Source organism: Vespa crabro, chromosome 1 (assembly GCF_910589235.1).
Source record: "Vespa crabro chromosome 1, iyVesCrab1.2, whole genome shotgun sequence".
In the NCBI taxonomy this organism is placed as follows: Eukaryota; Metazoa; Arthropoda; class Insecta; order Hymenoptera; family Vespidae; genus Vespa; species Vespa crabro.
In genome coordinates this window covers 5,407,973-5,423,923 of record NC_060955.1, presented here as the reverse complement: position 1 = coordinate 5,423,923, position 15,951 = coordinate 5,407,973, and the positions used below count along the sequence as shown (strand labels likewise).

Sequence of the window (15,951 nt, the reverse complement as noted above, 5' to 3'; positions counted from 1 at the left end):
TATTAGTGTGTTAACTCATATACATTCGCAATGCAGGAGACGGAGAATAAAAAAAGATAGTGAGAAGAGACAACCAATAATAGCTTTCTCGTGACTTCTCTTGAACTGTCTTGAACTAGTGAAGTTAGTTAGCAATCAGATATGATTGGTTATTATTGCGCCGGATTTCGATATTTTCAAATTTCACACTTTAATCTGCTATTTTCCCCTCGCTTATTATACGTTCAATTAATCAAAATAGATATATTCAAAAAGCGAAATTTGAAAAATAGATTAATAGGTAAGATTATATAGCCCTTCGTCATCAACACTCGCTAGTTCTTTAATTACGTATTGCCTGGCAGCACTGTATTTGCGTAGTTTAGTTTTTTTATGCGTGGAACATGCGTGATTATATTCCATTCGATGCGCAGAACTTTTCTACCGCATTTTTCGCTATAAATAAAAAATATTTGCAAACAATGACAATACGTAAAAAATATTATTCATAAATATTCTATTTTTTTGTCGAGTACTTCAACATTACTGTAGTCGTTAAATGATGTGTATGTTCAAGCAAATATATTTCTGAAGTTTTTGAATTTTTTATTCAATAATTTCTCTTATATAAAGAAAAATCTATATCCACACAATTTTTATCGAATTTTTCTAATTTAATAATATGGAAAAGCATAATGATGAACAGGAAAAAGGTAATTTTTAAAGTATTTACAGCAATTCAATTTTCAAACATTTGTTGGAAATTATGGCTTTATACTTCTTTATTTTTCATTCATGTAATTATCTATTTGTTATTCTAATTGATTAATATCATTCAAATATCCTCTAAATCTAAATATGCATAGTAAATAAACAAATGAATATCAGACAATTTTCGACATTTTTAAATCTTTGTTTTTCCTTTTAGAAATTTAATATTAATTCGTTTTTTTACTTATTAATATTAAAAATTTATTAAATGTTATATATAATGTTATATATATTTATATAAGATTTTATCATTATAGTTTAATAGCATATATACAACAAACAGATAGCATCCTATTATTAAATTAGGAGTTAATTTAATAAATTATTGTCATGTTAATTTTAACTTCTTCATTTAATATTTTATGTGAAGCAAATATTCTTATGATCAGATGATTTTTATTTTATATATATTAATGAGAATAAACAGACTTTATATAAAAAATCATTATACAATAAAGTATTATTTTAAAGGTTAGTCATATACTTATTTAATATTTATTAGACAATAATCCAGATGAAGACAAACCTGGCCCTTCTTCAGAAAATACCGAAACAGAGACAGAGGGAGAAGATTCAGGAATGGAAAAAATACGCAAATATTTAATTCAGAAATTAAAGTTGTATGACTCGGACACCGAACAAGAGTCATGTTCAGGTGTTCTTAAAGAATTAACCATAGATGGTATTATAGATTACATAAAACAGAATCCAAAATGTAAAATTATAACAATGGCTGGAGCTGGTATTTCCACATGTAAGTCCATATTTTTTTAATTATACTATATGCTTAAAGATAATATAATTCATTTATTTTAGCTGCAGGAATTCCAGATTTTCGTTCACCTTCAAGTGGACTTTATCATAATTTAGAAAAATATAATTTACCACATCCTCAAGCAGTTTTTGAATTAGATTTTTTTATGGAGAATCCAGAACCATTTTTTACCCTTGCAAAGCAATTGTTACCTGAAGGATTTAAACCTACACCATGCCATTATTTTATTCGTCTTTTATGGGAAAAAGGTTTATTATTGCGGCATTATACACAAAATATTGATACATTAGAAAGAATTGCTGGATTGCCAGCAGAAAAATTAATAGAAGCTCATGGAACTTTTCATACTGGTCATTGCCTTAAATGTAGGGCACCATATACACTTGAATGGATGAAGGGTGATAAATCTTATTTATTATATGAATATAAAATGAAGTAATAGATAAATAAACATAAATATTTCAAATCAATTAACAGAAAAAATATTGGAAAGTGTAATACCCAAATGTGAAGAGTGCGAAGAAGGTGTAGTAAAACCTGATGTGGTATTTTTTGGAGAAATGTTACCCGAACGTTTCCATTATTTCGCTGACAGAGATTTTATACATGCTGATCTCTTGATTATTATGGGATCAAGTTTGGTAGTTCAACCTTTCGCCTCTCTCATTGACAGGTATTTTACATATTAAAGCATTAATTTTTCTTATATTAATTATGTTTCTTAAATTCATTTGAATTTTTCAAGAGTACGGCCTTCCTGTCCTCGTCTTCTTATAAATAAAGAAAAAGCAGGTATGCAAGATCGTTTGTCCAGATTTTTAGGTTTAAGACAAGGTTTAATCTTCGACTCCAAAAATTCTAATTCCGGACGAGATGTTGCTTGGTTAGGTGACTGTGATACAGGTTGTCAGTTGTTAGCTGACAAACTTGGTTGGGGTGTATGTAGCTTGTACTTGTCCACAATTATATACGCGATGCAAAATTAGAACTAATTTGATTTTTTTTTTTTTTTTAGGAAGAATTGAAAGCATTGATAAAACGAGAACATGAACGTTTAGATGCAGAAAATTCGAATATTAAGAATTCATAAAAAATTGTATAAATATATGTGTAACAGGCAAAGTAAAATGATTCTTTAATGTTTATTGTGTCAAGTATTATTATATTAATTCTTTTAATATAATTATTTTATTTCATTTTTGTAGATTTGTTTATTGATTCTATCCAAAAAAAAAACCATTAAAACGCCCTCTACGATACAAATTCTTTTTCATCGAGTACTATTCCAGTTATCGATTAAGTTTGACCGCGAAAATGAATGTTGTCTAAAAACTAATACATATAAAACTTTGTTTTTTTTTTTTTTTTATTTAAAATATAAAATAATTTATAAATAAATTTGTATTGTAATCCATTCATTTCAATTATATAGTAAAATTGAACAACATTAAAAAAATAATAAGATGTAATAAAACTAAGAAGCTAGATATATATTTTTTATAAAATTTATGAATAACTTGTTAAACCGGTTTCTGTTTAGTTTTATTCTGTCTGATCTGTTATTCATTCGATTTTAAACTCAGTAGAATTTTGTATTAGATTCGTGGAAAATGTACCGAATACTTGATAGAAGTTTGTTTCGTTAAACTAATTATTTAATTGTAAAGATGATTGTCGAAAATCGGGTGAAAATTTTATAAACGTATCTTTATTTTTGCAGCTGTAAAAATTCGTAATATTAAAGGAATTCAATCTGCTAATTCGAGTTCTTTGGTGACGTTCATAAAACCAGAATTAGAAGCTATAAAAGCAGCTGGTACTTGGAAAAGTGAAAGGATAATTGTGTCGCCTCAAAGAACAAGGATCATATTAAAAAATGGAATAAAAGCCTTAAATTTTTGTGCAAATAATTATCTAGGTTTGGCGGTAAAATAAAATATTTTGATATTTCTTTTTTTTTTAAATTAGATAAATAAAAGCAAATAAATGCAAAGTATTGAATGTAATTAGGATAACAAGGAAATAATCGCCTCAGCTAAGGTCGCTTTAGATAAATACGGAGCTGGTTTGAGTTCTGTTAGATTTATATGTGGTACGCAAGAGATACACTGTGAATTAGAAAAAAAGATAGCAGCTTTCCATGGTAGAGAAGCTGCAATTCTTTATGCATCTTGTTTTGACGCGAATGCTGGTCTCTTCGAAGCTTTGCTTATACAAGAAGATGCAGTGTTCAGCGATGAACTCAATCATGCCTCAATCATCGATGGGATTCGATTATGCAAGGCTAAGAAATACAGGTATTACGTTAAAATAAATTCGAAAATTAGACGATTTCTGAAATTTTTAAAAATTTTTCTTTATTAAGATACAAGCATAGAGACATGGCTGACTTAGAAAGACAGCTCAAGGAAAATTCCACGTCACGTTTACGAGTCATCGCGACCGATGGAGTTTTTTCGATGGATGGTACTATTGCCCCACTATCGGATATAATCGAACTTGCAAAAAAGTATGATGCTATTACATTTGTAGATGATTGTCATGCAACTGGATTTTTTGGAAAAACTGGTAGGTGAGTGGATAATTTATATTAATTAATAGCCCGATCAATATTGGATTTACCTATCTGTTTAATATAATTTAATCTAATTTTAGAGGGACTGAAGAATATTTCAATCATGTAGGTAGTATAGATATTATTAATTCTACTTTAGGAAAAGCTTTAGGAGGAGCAGCAGGTGGTTACACAGTTGGTAAGAAAGAACTGATTGATTTGTTAAAACAACGCAGTAGGCCATATCTGTTTTCAAACTCTTTGCCACCACCCGTTGTAGCAACAGCTAATAAAGTATATAAAATATTATGTATATTAATATAATATATTAAATTATAAATAATTAAATAATAAATAAATTCAAATGAGAACTTCTTATCTATAGGTAATGGATCTAATAACATCTAATACAACATTTTTGGATAATTTAGTAAAAAATACTGAACATTTTAGAAAGTCAATGATTGCTGCTGGATTTACAATCAATGGTAATAATCATCCTATATGTCCAGTTATGCTGGGAGATGCAAAACTAGCTTCAACTTTTGCTGATGAAATGATTGGTATGTGAATAAAATTTTTTTACCATATTTTTTTGAAACCATATAAACATTAATACACTTTTATGTATCATTTATCTGATTTGTAATTATCTTTAAAGGGAAAGAAATTTATGTCATTGGCTTCAGTTATCCTGTTGTACCAAAAGGGAAAGCAAGAATAAGAGTTCAAATAAGTGCAGCACATACTAAAGAAGATATAGATAAAGCTGTAAATGCATTTATACATATTGGAAAAAAATTATCTGTCATATAATAATAATAGTTTGTCCTTTTACCATAAAAGAATGTTAAATAAATATTCCTAATTGAAAATGAAATTAAATTTAATTTATGTCATTGTGCATTATACATATTCAACATAACAAAATAACATTGTATTGTGTTATTATAAAGATATAAATTCAACAGATAAAAATCACAATTATTTATTAATCGTAATAATGCGATATAAAAGATACAAATGCATATTCTATATTCTATGTTCTATGTAATTAATATCTTTTATATCGAAATTTTATGGCGCATTTTCCAATATTTGCGTGAAGTGTTTTAAGTAAATAATACACGATATTAGATGTCTTCAAACTATTTGTCTTATAAACTATATATTTGTAATAAACGCATTATTTCTTACAAAATGTATATATTTATTCATAAGACACACCTCACGCAAATAATAGAGAATGCACAAAAGCTCTTACATATCTATTAACTGCTACGTTTATACGTAGGATTTATTACAAGAAGCAACAAAGAATGAATTTATCAGATTATTATAATATGAATAATGGAAATATAAGAAATAAATTTTTATACAAATTTTTGCATTATGAGATCTAAATTGTCAAATTTTCTGATTATATGTCTGATTATGTGTATTATAATCCCATTAATTACATTTGTGTTAAGGCTTATATGGTTTAATAAGATTTTCAGAAAATTCTTTAACTTGGTGTACACCACGGACTTCTCTTTCTAATAAAGGTAGACGTGTAACATGAAAATCTTCATAAAGATCCATAATCTTGAAAAAAAAGAGGATAACATAAAAAAAAGTTGTTATATACATATATTAATATTAAAATAATTAATCTACCTGTTCCAAATATTTATCTTGAATTCTGTGCCGGGCAAGACAAAGTCTACATGGAACATCACCTTCCTTTAGGAAAAGAAGTTGATTTACTATAATGTTGTGTGTATCTATACCACATTTTGTTAATTCTTGTACAAGTCTTTCTGTCTCATAAAGTGACAAAAATTCAGCTATACACACACAAACAAATGTAGTTTGTTCCGGATTTCTAAATTGTTCATTGACTTGACGAATAACTGTTAACATTTCTTCCATTTTATTTGAAAAAGTATCCATATTGAAATCAGTGATTCCCAATAAAGAACTAAGCTAAAATAATATATATCTATATATTAAATGGAACATAAAAGAGCTATTTTTAATATTTAACATATGAAACATCATCTATTATTTAACAAACCTGTTTAATGAAAGGACCAATTTTCATTTTTAAAAGCAACAGTTTTCCTAATCCCTTTTCAACCACTTGAGGAAATGACAGTAATCTTAAAGTATGACCAGTAGGTGCAGTATCAAATACTACTACAGAGAAGTTCATTCCTTTTACCAATCTAAAAATTTTAATCCACAGATATATAGATTTAATACATTAGAAAAATATAACTTTAAATATTGAAACAAATAAACAACTGAAACAATTCAAAACTTAACTGAAACAAATGAAAACTTACTTCATGACCTCAGCATAACTCATTGCTTCGTCTATACCAGGAAATGCACCAACAATTTCTTGCATAACACTTTTGCTCAATCTCATTGCTTCTCCACCTAAAATTCACTTCTTAGTAAATAATATAATGCTAGATATATTAACATTTAGCCAACCGAATAGAGAAATCTCTCCGCTTTAAAGTAAATCGATGAATGACGGATTGGAAAAATCTCTCACTTTTACTTTAGCAACGCATGGCCTTTATTCTGTTTACTACTAATCTGCATTACTTGCATAACATGCACGGCGTTAATAAAAATATACTAATTTGCTTATACAAACCTGCTTCGTTATCAAAGTATTCTTCAGGTAATTCGGTAATACCTACATTTGGATCAATTTCCATTGCAAATAAGTTATTGAAACCTTTAACTTTGGTAGGTACTTTACTAAATTTCTGATCAAAGGCATCAGAGATATTATGAGCTGGATCTGTAGAGATAATAAGAACATTTTCTCTTACTTTTGACAATTGAACGGCAAGAGAACAACTGAAAGAAAAAACGAGGAATGAACATAAAGGAGTAAAGTGAAGTCTCTAGGATTAATACATGCACAATTCCAAAATTATAAATACCTGCATGTTGTTTTCCCAACTCCACCTTTACCACCGACAAAAATCCATCGTAAAGATCGTTGTTCTATTATATTCTTAATAGAAGGTTCATATTGCTCCGTTTGTTCACTATCATTTGCATTCATGTTTACTGTTATAAATCTTACAATGTTTGGAAAACTATACACGTCATATAAATTAATCAAAAAATGATTAGAAATACTAAAGATTGCAGTCAAAAAGATGAATGAACTTAGATGAACCAATTATTACATTCGATGAATCGAGACTAAAGAATAATTTTCACGAGTGTTACTTTAAAATACAAACGTGTGCTCTCTTAACGTATTAGATGAGCTTAGAATCATTATTCATCATTGGACATTCTCCTTCTCCTAATTAATAAAAAAAAAATTATGATTAGAAATTTTCAAAAATAAAAATTAGTACTCACCGTTATTCGTTTTGACTAACGACTAACCACAACTAAGCATGATCAAATAATACTACACGTCTGCAAGTAATTCTGTAGACGGCATGCATGTAAAAGATAATAGTATGGTAAACCACCTTTACCTAGCATTGACAGATTTTTCTAGTAATTAACGAAGCTATTAGAAATAAAATAATGTGCGTGTTTTTTATACAAATGTGATTAGTCATGTGATCGCATTCATCCCATGAAAAACAATAGATAATTAAAATTAGTCCAAATCTGAACTCTTGCGTTTTATTGGTCGAAACTATATATTATAAAATTTTTACTACTATCGCAGAATTCATTAATATTTACTTTTTCTTTTATTATTTCAATTATTATATTATTTCAAAGAAAAAATTACATGAAAAAAGTTCTACTTCTTTTTGTTGAAACATTAAAGATAGATGGCGCCGTGTATTTAGTTTTGGCAACTGTTAGTTTTGTTATTGCCGGTAATACTTCATCATTCTTCCAATCTTCGTACAATAATAATTGTACATTTTACAAAGTTAGTATTTAGAAATCGTGGTGTAGTGTTGATTATATAAATTTGTAAAAGAATGATTCCTTTAAATGCAAAAGTTTATTTCTAAGATTATCTACGTGTTTCTTATGAGATTTTTATTATTTTTAAAAAACTTTCTTAAACAAATTATAAACTTATAATACATACATACATACATATATATATATATATATATATATATATAATATATACCCATATATATATAAATATACATATACAGCATAAAGGTTAGGAAACCATACTTTCATACTATACTAGGAACATAAAATAAAAATTGTGAAATTAAGTAGTATCTCTGATGTATGATATGAGGACTTATATGTGTTATATGAAAAAAGCATTAAGTTTTAAATCTGTAGATTTAATTTATGTTTTGTTGTACATTCATCAATGAACATAGATATTAATAAAAATTACAATGGATCGTGGCAAAACAAGTATAGGGAGGGGTGCAAAAAATAAAATTGCTCAGCATCCTTCTGATTTATTTGCACTTGGATCAAAAAGTTCTCGTGGGGAAAATTCTGATGCTAAAAGACCAGGTGTTATACATCCTAAACCAAGTGGTACTGCTTCAACCTCTGGTAATTGTGATATTTCAAGCAGAAATGAAATGTTCATAGAAAAGTAAATATTTTTATATTCTATTAATATTTTTTTTTTATTATTAATAGGCACAGAACGTAAAAAGGAAGCACCACCAGGATCTCTTCAATCATTAATTCCACAAAAAAAGCCGAAACTTGCACAACATATTACTCATCAAAGGCCTCCATTTTCTAGTACTGAGGCATGGGAAGCAGTAGCTACAGAAACTGATCCAGCAGATTTTGTTCCATTAGTATTAGAAGCTAATGATAATGATGAGGGTGATAAAGTTATTGGCATAATTTGTGGTGCTATAAAAACTCTTAAAAATCAAAGATGGAAACCTGAAACATTAATATATATGGGATTACTCTATCTAGCAAAAATTCGTGCATCAATTTTTTCTAATGATTGCATACTTCATGCATTGTCATCTTTATTAAAGAGAGACCAAGCTCATAATTACAAAAGTAAAGGAAATCCACTTGTACCAGTGCTGGCTGCAAATTTGTTAATGAAAGGATTTCATGATAAGAAGAATTGGCCAGAAATTTTTGTACAGGTTACTGTAATAAATTCTACAATTTTCATTTGTATGATATAATACAATATAATGTTATATTATTTAAATTAGAAGTATATAGATACTTATTTTTTTTCTTTTTCTTTTATAGCTTTATATTGAAGATGCATTAGGTGAACGTGTATGGATTGATCATGAAGAATGTAAGGGCTTTGTTGATAATATATTAACAGGATTTAATACAAGACAACCACCTAAAAGTATATTACAAACAGAATTATCAGTATTAACACCAAGAGACTGTCATAGCCCTTCTACAATAGATGATGAAGAACCAGGAACTTCAACTGTACAATTCTCTGGAGATAAAGAAAAAATAGAATTTCCAGTAACTCCTAGATATACTCATTGTATGGACAATGTAGAGTATATTGTATTAACAGCTGTCAAGGAACAAATAAATAGGAGACAACCAGAATCGATTACAAGAAATTTTTTAAGATTACTTTCTTCAGCATGTGGGTTTGTAGAAATCAGAAACATTGCTGTTCCAAGATTAGAAATGTGGCTGCATAATCCTAAATTAATGAGACCTGCACAGGAATTACTCAGTTATATTTGTTACAATTGTACTTCACATACACAAAAAGATGTAGAAGTTATAAGTCAATTAGTAAAAATGCGGTTAAAGACTAAAGCTGTGATTAATTTATACTTAAATGGAGTAAAGGAACTGATTGGTCTTCATCCAGAAAATTTGTCTACGATTTTAAAACATACAATTTATAACGAATTGTCTAACGCACGTAATCCAAATAACATGCCAATGTTAGCTGTAATATTTCAGACATTACCTGAGCAAGCAGCTAAATTACTTGCAGAAATATTTCAAGATTTATTAATGAATCGTGAAGATTATTTGAGACCTTTACGTGCACTACTCAGAGAAATTGTACGTGTTTGTCGACACGATATTAATTTAGTTACATTCGCACGTACATTAATGTCAGAAAGACAGGATATAGCACAACAATTGCTAAACTTTGAATTCAAAGAACGAGTGTTTATGTCTTTAATAGATTTACTCTGTCTTTGTATGCTTTTGGCTATCAGTCCACAAGTTAAGGAAGCAGCAGCTCTTGCACAACGTGGTGATAAAGAAGATGTGGCTTTGTTACATCATTTTCAAAATTTAGTTGCAACAATACAATATGAAGCCGTTTTATGGCTCCGAAATTCTGCACAACAAATGTATCTTGTTGGTAAAAATGAACTGCTTCATGGTTTACATAAAATATTAATGTTGGAATCTGCTGAACATTATTATAAATTAGATAACTGGCCACCAGAATCAGATAGAGTGTTCTATCTTCGTCTCGTGTCAGATGTTCCATTATTACAGAGTACACTATTAAGGTTGTTATTGATGGGATTTGCTAAAGTAAGTAAGATATAAAAATACAAATATATAAAACATTAACATAAAAATAGAATTTGTTTCATTTAGAAATTATATACAATAATATAAATATATTTACCTATAGGATAATAGTATAACACATTCAGAAACGTTAGATTTGACAGATCAATTAATAAGAAGAGCAGCAGCAAATTCAACAGAAAGTTTTCCAATGTTACAAGCTGATAAAACAGATATCATTGAACTTATCTTCAATCTTTGTATTTACCAACCTCCAGGAACAATAAATATACCTGCTGGGTAAATTGATGTGATATAATCATATTAATTATTATTAATTATTATATTTTATGCCTATATAACTTGTATAATAATATATATTTTTAATACTTTTTATTTAGATATGTACCACCAACTTTAGCAATATCAAATTTATACTGGAAAGGATGGATAATGTTGTTAATTTTAGCTGCTCACAATCCTTCCACAATCGGCGCTCTTGCATGGAAACGATATCCTATTTTGAGAACTCTTATGGAAATGTGTATTACTAAGTAAGTAAGTATATTAAATAACATTGAAAATGTTTATATAACATATAGGAATTATTTAAATATTAATATTATATATGACATGCTATACATATTTCATTGATTAAATATTTCCAGTCATTTTGCATATCCTCCACCTACAATGGCTTTACCAGAAATTATGGAACAAGAACGTGCCAAAGAATTACAAGTTGAAGCAATAGAAAGGCAAGAAATACTTGAATATGAATCTCATTTAGCTGCAGCATCAACAAGAATACAAATTTCTGAACAAAACAGTTTACTTCTATCCCAGTTAATAACTATGGATCCAACTGGTATTGCTAGGAGACCACCACCAGCTGTGTTAGAACAAATTAAATCTTTAAATGTATCTCATAGATTAGGACATTTGCTTTGTCGATCTCGAAAGCCAGATTTTTTATTAGATATAATACAAAGACAACAACAAAGTTCATCTCAAAGTATGCCATGGTTAGCAGATTTGGTACAAAATAGTGAAGGTTCACTTAGTCAACTACCTGTACAATGTCTTTGTGAATTCTTATTATCTACAAGTACTCAAGCAGCTGAAAAACAGCCTAGACAACAACAATTATTAGCTCATCTTCAAACTTTATTAACTGATCCGGATCAAGATCAACAACATGCCTATGAAGTTTTGGAGTATTTTTTGAGAAGATTAAGTAGTCAACAAAGCAGTAGCCGCCTCCAAGCTATTACTGGATTAAAAATGGTTCTAGATTCAATACCACTTGAAGAGGAAAGTATGGAAATGGATATTGAAGTTGATAGGTAAGTTGTCTGTATATATTTAACTTGTATAATATATAATAATTCATTTTATTACACTTATTTGAAAGAAAATAATTTTATTTTAGAGAAATTTGGTTGTTACGTAAGTTACCATCTATACCCCATTTTGTATCAGTACGTTCCTTAGTATCTACAGCTCTTCGTGGTGCCTGTCAAGTAGAAAATAATCCTGATCTTGTACATGCTTACATATCATATCTTGCTGCACATACTACTGAAGATGATCTACCTGATTTAACTGATTTAGCAAATGAAATTTCACAATTAGTGGTTGAACGTAGTACAATTATTGCAGCAATTCTTCCACAACCTGAAAGTGATAATCACCAAACTAAACAGACATTACATGCATTTATGGCAATATTTTGCAATTATCTAGAAAAGGCTAGAGCTCCTAGAGGAGAAGGATATACATGGTCTGAGAGTCAAGATCAAATTCTTGTACAATGGAGCAGTGGAGAAGAATGTACCATGCATATTTTGGTAGTTCATGCTATGATAATACTGTTGACCTATGATTCATCTGATGATGATGAACTATTCGCTAATTTATTGGAAACGTGGTTCCCTTTAAACGCAGATCCACCTAAAGCCTTTCTTGTAGATACAAGTGAGGAAGCATTGCTCATTCCAGATTGGTTGAAATTACGTATGATTAGAAGTAATGTACCACGATTAGTGGATGCAGCTTTGAAAGATTTAGAACCACAACAGTTGGTTCTTTTTATTCAAAGCTTTGGAATACCTGTTTCTTCAATGAGTAAATTATTACATACACTTGATGCAGGAGTGCAAATTGATCCAAGTTCAGTTGGAGAGGCTGTACTTGATAAAACTTATATGGCTCAGCTAGTTGAAGTTCAGCATAGAAGAGGAGCAACAGGAGGATTAGTATTTGTACAAGTTTTGCAATTATTGGAACCACATTTACCAGAGGAAAATGCTATGGCAATAAATAAATTGCAAGAACCATTACCACAAAGTGCTATGGTACAGAAGCAGTCTGTTATTCAGTGTTCTGTAAAAACTGATGTTCCGCATCTGATTAATAGACTATTTATTGAAAATATTTCATTAAATCAAAAAATAGATGCTTATCGTCGTTTACATAAAACACTTGCAAAAGATTTGCAAAAATCAGCTAAAGAAAGTGGAGCTGTAGTCTTAGCAATACAACATATATGCAGTGTTTTAAGTTCAATGCAAGTAAAACAATTTCTAGCATCTCTGGTGCATATGTCTCAATATTCTTGTACTTTAATGCGTGTAATATTATTGCCTTTAAAAAACCTATCAACTCCAAAACAAGTGGTTGAATTGGCACGAAATATGTGCTTAAATTTAATATCATTGATTGGTGATATAAAGGCACCCATTCTCTCAATTCTAAGAGATTTTGCTAATGTACAGTTAACGAACACTCCACAACGTAGAGAATTAACTATGTTAATGCAAAATAGAGATCCTGGTACAATTTTAGAAAATACAGATACTGTAAATTTGGAAGGTGTAGGTCGAAAATTATTAGATATTAGCCTTAAACAACAGAAAAATGATGTTCTTATTGAAGCTATGACAAGATTATTAATTACTGATAGTAACGAAGGCATTGTAAGATCTCGAACAGGATTGTTGATTGATTGGTTAGCTTCTGTAGAACCTGAATTAATTGATACATGTCCTAATCTTCAAATGAAACTTTTATTTGGAAAAACGAAAGTACACGTAAAAATGGATAATACTCTGAGTTTGCATTCTTGCAGACCATACTTGTTAACACTTCTAACACACAGAGCAAGTTGGACAACTTTATATAAATGTGTAGGACATTTGCTAGATAAATATGACGATGGGTATGTACATAGGAAAAATATTAATATACATAAGATTTATTTCTGTAGTTAACTTTACCTGATTAAAACAGATATGATCCAAGTGCTGTATTGGATTTTCTTTGGGCATTAACATGCAATCCTAAACTTTGGCAAGGTCGAGATAAATTCACACCAAAGCATTATGTACCTGAGAATATTTTATTACTTCAAAAAGAACAATTACTAAACCTTGTTGCATATGTAGTAGCTGAAGCTGTTATTATATGTAACTGTGAAGACAGAAATGCTGCACTTGCTCGCATGGAACTTCGTCTTGATTTGTTACTACACTGCATTTCAACAAATGATCATTTAATTGCTAGAGTAGTAAAGTATTTAACTGAACATATGATGCAAAATACTAGGTTCGTTAAGTATTATCATGCAACATATGCATTTATTAATTTATTAAGTACTAAATTTGTATCTTTTTCAGTGTAAATGCTGATATGGCACATCAATTTCTCTTACATATGTATATGAAAATACCCAAAGTAATATGTTACTTGGATACTCATCAAACAACAAAGTTTGTTGCTGGAGCAAAAATAACAGGATGGACTGGCTCAGTCTTGGATTGTATGAGTCATTCTTTATTGACAGCTTTGGCAGCAACACCACGACAAAAATCTTGGACTTTTAAATCTCAAGAATTTGAATTATGTGCTAGAAAAATAGCAGCTGTACATCCTATTTTAGTATTACGACAACTTCCAATGCTGGCTTCGTCATTAATGGGTCGATGTTATATGGAATATAATCAATTTAGAACGGGACATCATTTAAATCTTTTTGTACAAGTAATGGGATTGCTGGAATTATTACAACCTTATATATTTAATGAAGAACATAAAACAGCTTTAGAAGATACATTAGAAAATTATTTTCAATGTTTTCAGGTATGCTTTGTAATAAATTATTAAGAAAATTTTTGATTTAATAATAATTTAACAACACTAATATTTTTTATTGCCTTATTGGCTTTCTTTTATATTTTTAGATTTATAGTCCAATGAAAGAATTTACACCTCTATTGACCAGATTTGTTTCTTTTCTATATGGATATATTTCTTATGATCCCAACAGGGCATTAAAATATTTACAAAAACATGCCCAAATCCTTCAGTAAGTAATTTTCTTTTGGACTTAATCGTGAGTACTAACAAACGCGATCACGCTCCTCTACTATTATATTAAAAATGCGAAGAGCGTGATCCCATACTCAAACAGTTAAACAAAATGTTAATCATCTTCTTATTTGAATTTGCATATAGTGAGTTACAGGCACATTATCCAAGTTTAACCACTTTAAGGACACTTATATCAGGAATTCCAATTCCAAGAGAAGGAGAAGATACAGAAGAGATACTGCTAACACTTGCTCCTAGTCCACTTCCATCAGAACCTGCAATTCCACCACATCGACAACCTTTACTAGCAATACTTAGCAGATTACACGGAGAAGGTATAATCAGTATAACATTTTAACAAAGAAAACTTATTAACAAATAAATAAAACTACTAATTATCATTAGATGTATTTGGAGCTCTTCAAGAAATCGAACATTTGTCATCTCGTAAACCTGCCGTATTGGAACCAATAATCGATAATATAGCAGAATTACTTGTTTCGCCACAGGGTAATATAAGGACATTAGCTCACACTTTACTTGCTAGAGCATTAAAACATCATCCTGTTCCTAATTCAAACATATTATCTGCTTTTCAACGATGTTTGGACAATCCTAGGGCTGATATACTTATGTCAGCTTTAGATAAATTACCAGAAATTGTTTTATGTATGCAAGGTAATATATTTTCTTTTAACATAATTACTAAAATATATTACCTTTAAAGTATTTTTATATTTATATAAAATTTTTTTTTCAGAACATGCATTACCCTTGTTGGAAAAAGTATTTGAGTTAGGAGTAAATTCAAACGTAAATACCGTTCCTTACATTAATAGAAGTATTGCCTTGTTAAATACACAACGAGGTTGTTAGATTTAAAGAAAACACATTTTGTACAGAAAAAAATACATTTTTTCATAATTACAAGAAATGTGTTTTTCCTTTTTTACTATATTTTTTTTAGGTAGTTATTTTTATAAAACATTCTTTTATGCATATAAGTTTTTTATGTATTTAAAAAATTTTATCATTA

General features: G+C 29.1%; 4 protein-coding genes across 10 annotated transcripts; 3 read left to right on the top strand and 1 right to left on the bottom strand.

Moving 5' to 3' along the window:
* Positions 1-2: 2 nt before the first annotated feature.
* LOC124432793 (NAD-dependent protein deacetylase sirtuin-2) lies at positions 3-3,378 on the top strand. 4 transcript variants are annotated; one of them, XM_046982011.1, is made up of 7 exons: positions 3-280; positions 1,253-1,504; positions 1,567-1,923; positions 2,003-2,198; positions 2,271-2,463; positions 2,541-2,642; positions 3,246-3,378. In XM_046982011.1, exons 1-6 carry the CDS (start codon positions 142-144, stop codon positions 2,613-2,615), a joined length of 1,212 nt encoding a protein of 403 aa, XP_046837967.1. In that variant the 5' UTR covers positions 3-141; the 3' UTR covers positions 2,616-2,642; positions 3,246-3,378. The 4 variants fall into 4 exon arrangements, with proteins under 4 accessions (XP_046837967.1, XP_046837966.1, XP_046837970.1 ...); XM_046982010.1 differs by lacking the exon at positions 3,246-3,378 and having other exon boundaries at positions 2,541-2,668; XM_046982014.1 differs by lacking the exons at positions 3-280; positions 3,246-3,378 and adding an exon at positions 363-545 and having other exon boundaries at positions 2,541-2,668.
* LOC124432792 (2-amino-3-ketobutyrate coenzyme A ligase, mitochondrial) lies at positions 2,788-4,959 on the top strand. Of its 2 annotated transcripts, none has more exons than XM_046982009.1 (7): positions 2,788-3,157; positions 3,246-3,451; positions 3,536-3,822; positions 3,891-4,093; positions 4,240-4,373; positions 4,465-4,642; positions 4,741-4,959. In XM_046982009.1, the coding sequence occupies exons 1-7, from the start codon at positions 3,136-3,138 to the stop codon at positions 4,893-4,895; spliced, it is 1,185 nt and encodes a 394-aa protein (XP_046837965.1). In that variant the 5' UTR covers positions 2,788-3,135; the 3' UTR covers positions 4,896-4,959. The 2 variants fall into 2 exon arrangements, with proteins under 2 accessions (XP_046837965.1, XP_046837964.1); XM_046982008.1 differs by having other exon boundaries at positions 3,891-4,097; positions 4,181-4,373.
* LOC124432796 (ATPase ASNA1 homolog) lies at positions 4,948-7,724 on the bottom strand. Of its 3 annotated transcripts, none has more exons than XM_046982029.1 (7): positions 7,583-7,724; positions 7,028-7,401; positions 6,733-6,941; positions 6,410-6,506; positions 6,139-6,289; positions 5,739-6,047; positions 4,948-5,666 (listed from the first exon to the last, which is right to left on the bottom strand). In XM_046982029.1, the coding sequence occupies exons 2-7, from the start codon at positions 7,150-7,152 to the stop codon at positions 5,547-5,549; spliced, it is 1,011 nt and encodes a 336-aa protein (XP_046837985.1). In that variant the 5' UTR covers positions 7,153-7,401; positions 7,583-7,724; the 3' UTR covers positions 4,948-5,546. The 3 variants fall into 3 exon arrangements, with proteins under 3 accessions (XP_046837985.1, XP_046837983.1, XP_046837984.1); XM_046982027.1 differs by having other exon boundaries at positions 7,461-7,647; XM_046982028.1 differs by having other exon boundaries at positions 7,488-7,647.
* Positions 7,725-7,847: 123 nt separating this feature from the next.
* LOC124432787 (integrator complex subunit 1) lies at positions 7,848-15,849 on the top strand. Its single transcript, XM_046981988.1, has 14 exons — positions 7,848-7,995; positions 8,414-8,597; positions 8,688-9,163; positions 9,276-10,565; positions 10,669-10,844; positions 10,946-11,098; positions 11,213-11,890; positions 11,977-13,764; positions 13,836-14,150; positions 14,222-14,684; positions 14,786-14,910; positions 15,060-15,250; positions 15,321-15,593; positions 15,676-15,849. Exons 1-14 carry the CDS (start codon positions 7,849-7,851, stop codon positions 15,789-15,791), a joined length of 6,375 nt encoding a protein of 2,124 aa, XP_046837944.1. The 5' UTR covers position 7,848; the 3' UTR covers positions 15,792-15,849.
* The last annotated feature ends 102 nt before the right edge of the window (positions 15,850-15,951 follow it).

Excerpts from the sequence above, each read along its gene's own strand:
- LOC124432793 (XM_046982011.1), top strand. The coding sequence starts at position 142 with ATGATTGGTTATTATTGCGCCGGATTTCGATATTTTCAAATTTCACAC. Across the intron at positions 1,505-1,566 it reads TGGAGCTGGTATTTCCACAT|CTGCAGGAATTCCAGATTTT; the intron begins GTAAGTCCATAT and ends CATTTATTTTAG. Across the intron at positions 1,924-2,002 it reads TACACTTGAATGGATGAAGG|AAAAAATATTGGAAAGTGTA; the intron begins GTGATAAATCTT and ends ATCAATTAACAG.
- LOC124432792 (XM_046982008.1), top strand. The coding sequence starts at position 3,136 with ATGTACCGAATACTTGATAGAA. Across the intron at positions 3,158-3,245 it reads GTACCGAATACTTGATAGAA|CTGTAAAAATTCGTAATATT; the intron begins GTTTGTTTCGTT and ends TTATTTTTGCAG. Across the intron at positions 4,098-4,180 it reads TTTTTTGGAAAAACTGGTAG|AGGGACTGAAGAATATTTCA; the intron begins GTGAGTGGATAA and ends ATCTAATTTTAG.
- LOC124432796 (XM_046982029.1), bottom strand. The coding sequence starts at position 7,152 with ATGAATGCAAATGATAGTGAACAAACGGAGCAATATGAACCTTCTATT. Across the intron at positions 6,942-7,027 it reads GTTGGGAAAACAACATGCAG|TTGTTCTCTTGCCGTTCAAT; the intron begins GTATTTATAATT and ends TTTTTCTTTCAG. Across the intron at positions 6,290-6,409 it reads AGTTATGCTGAGGTCATGAA|ATTGGTAAAAGGAATGAACT; the intron begins GTAAGTTTTCAT and ends TAAAATTTTTAG.
- LOC124432787 (XM_046981988.1), top strand. The coding sequence starts at position 7,849 with ATGAAAAAAGTTCTACTTCTTTTTGTTGAAACATTAAAGATAGATGGC. Across the intron at positions 10,566-10,668 it reads TATTGATGGGATTTGCTAAA|GATAATAGTATAACACATTC; the intron begins GTAAGTAAGATA and ends ATTTACCTATAG. Across the intron at positions 15,251-15,320 it reads TAGCAGATTACACGGAGAAG|ATGTATTTGGAGCTCTTCAA; the intron begins GTATAATCAGTA and ends AATTATCATTAG.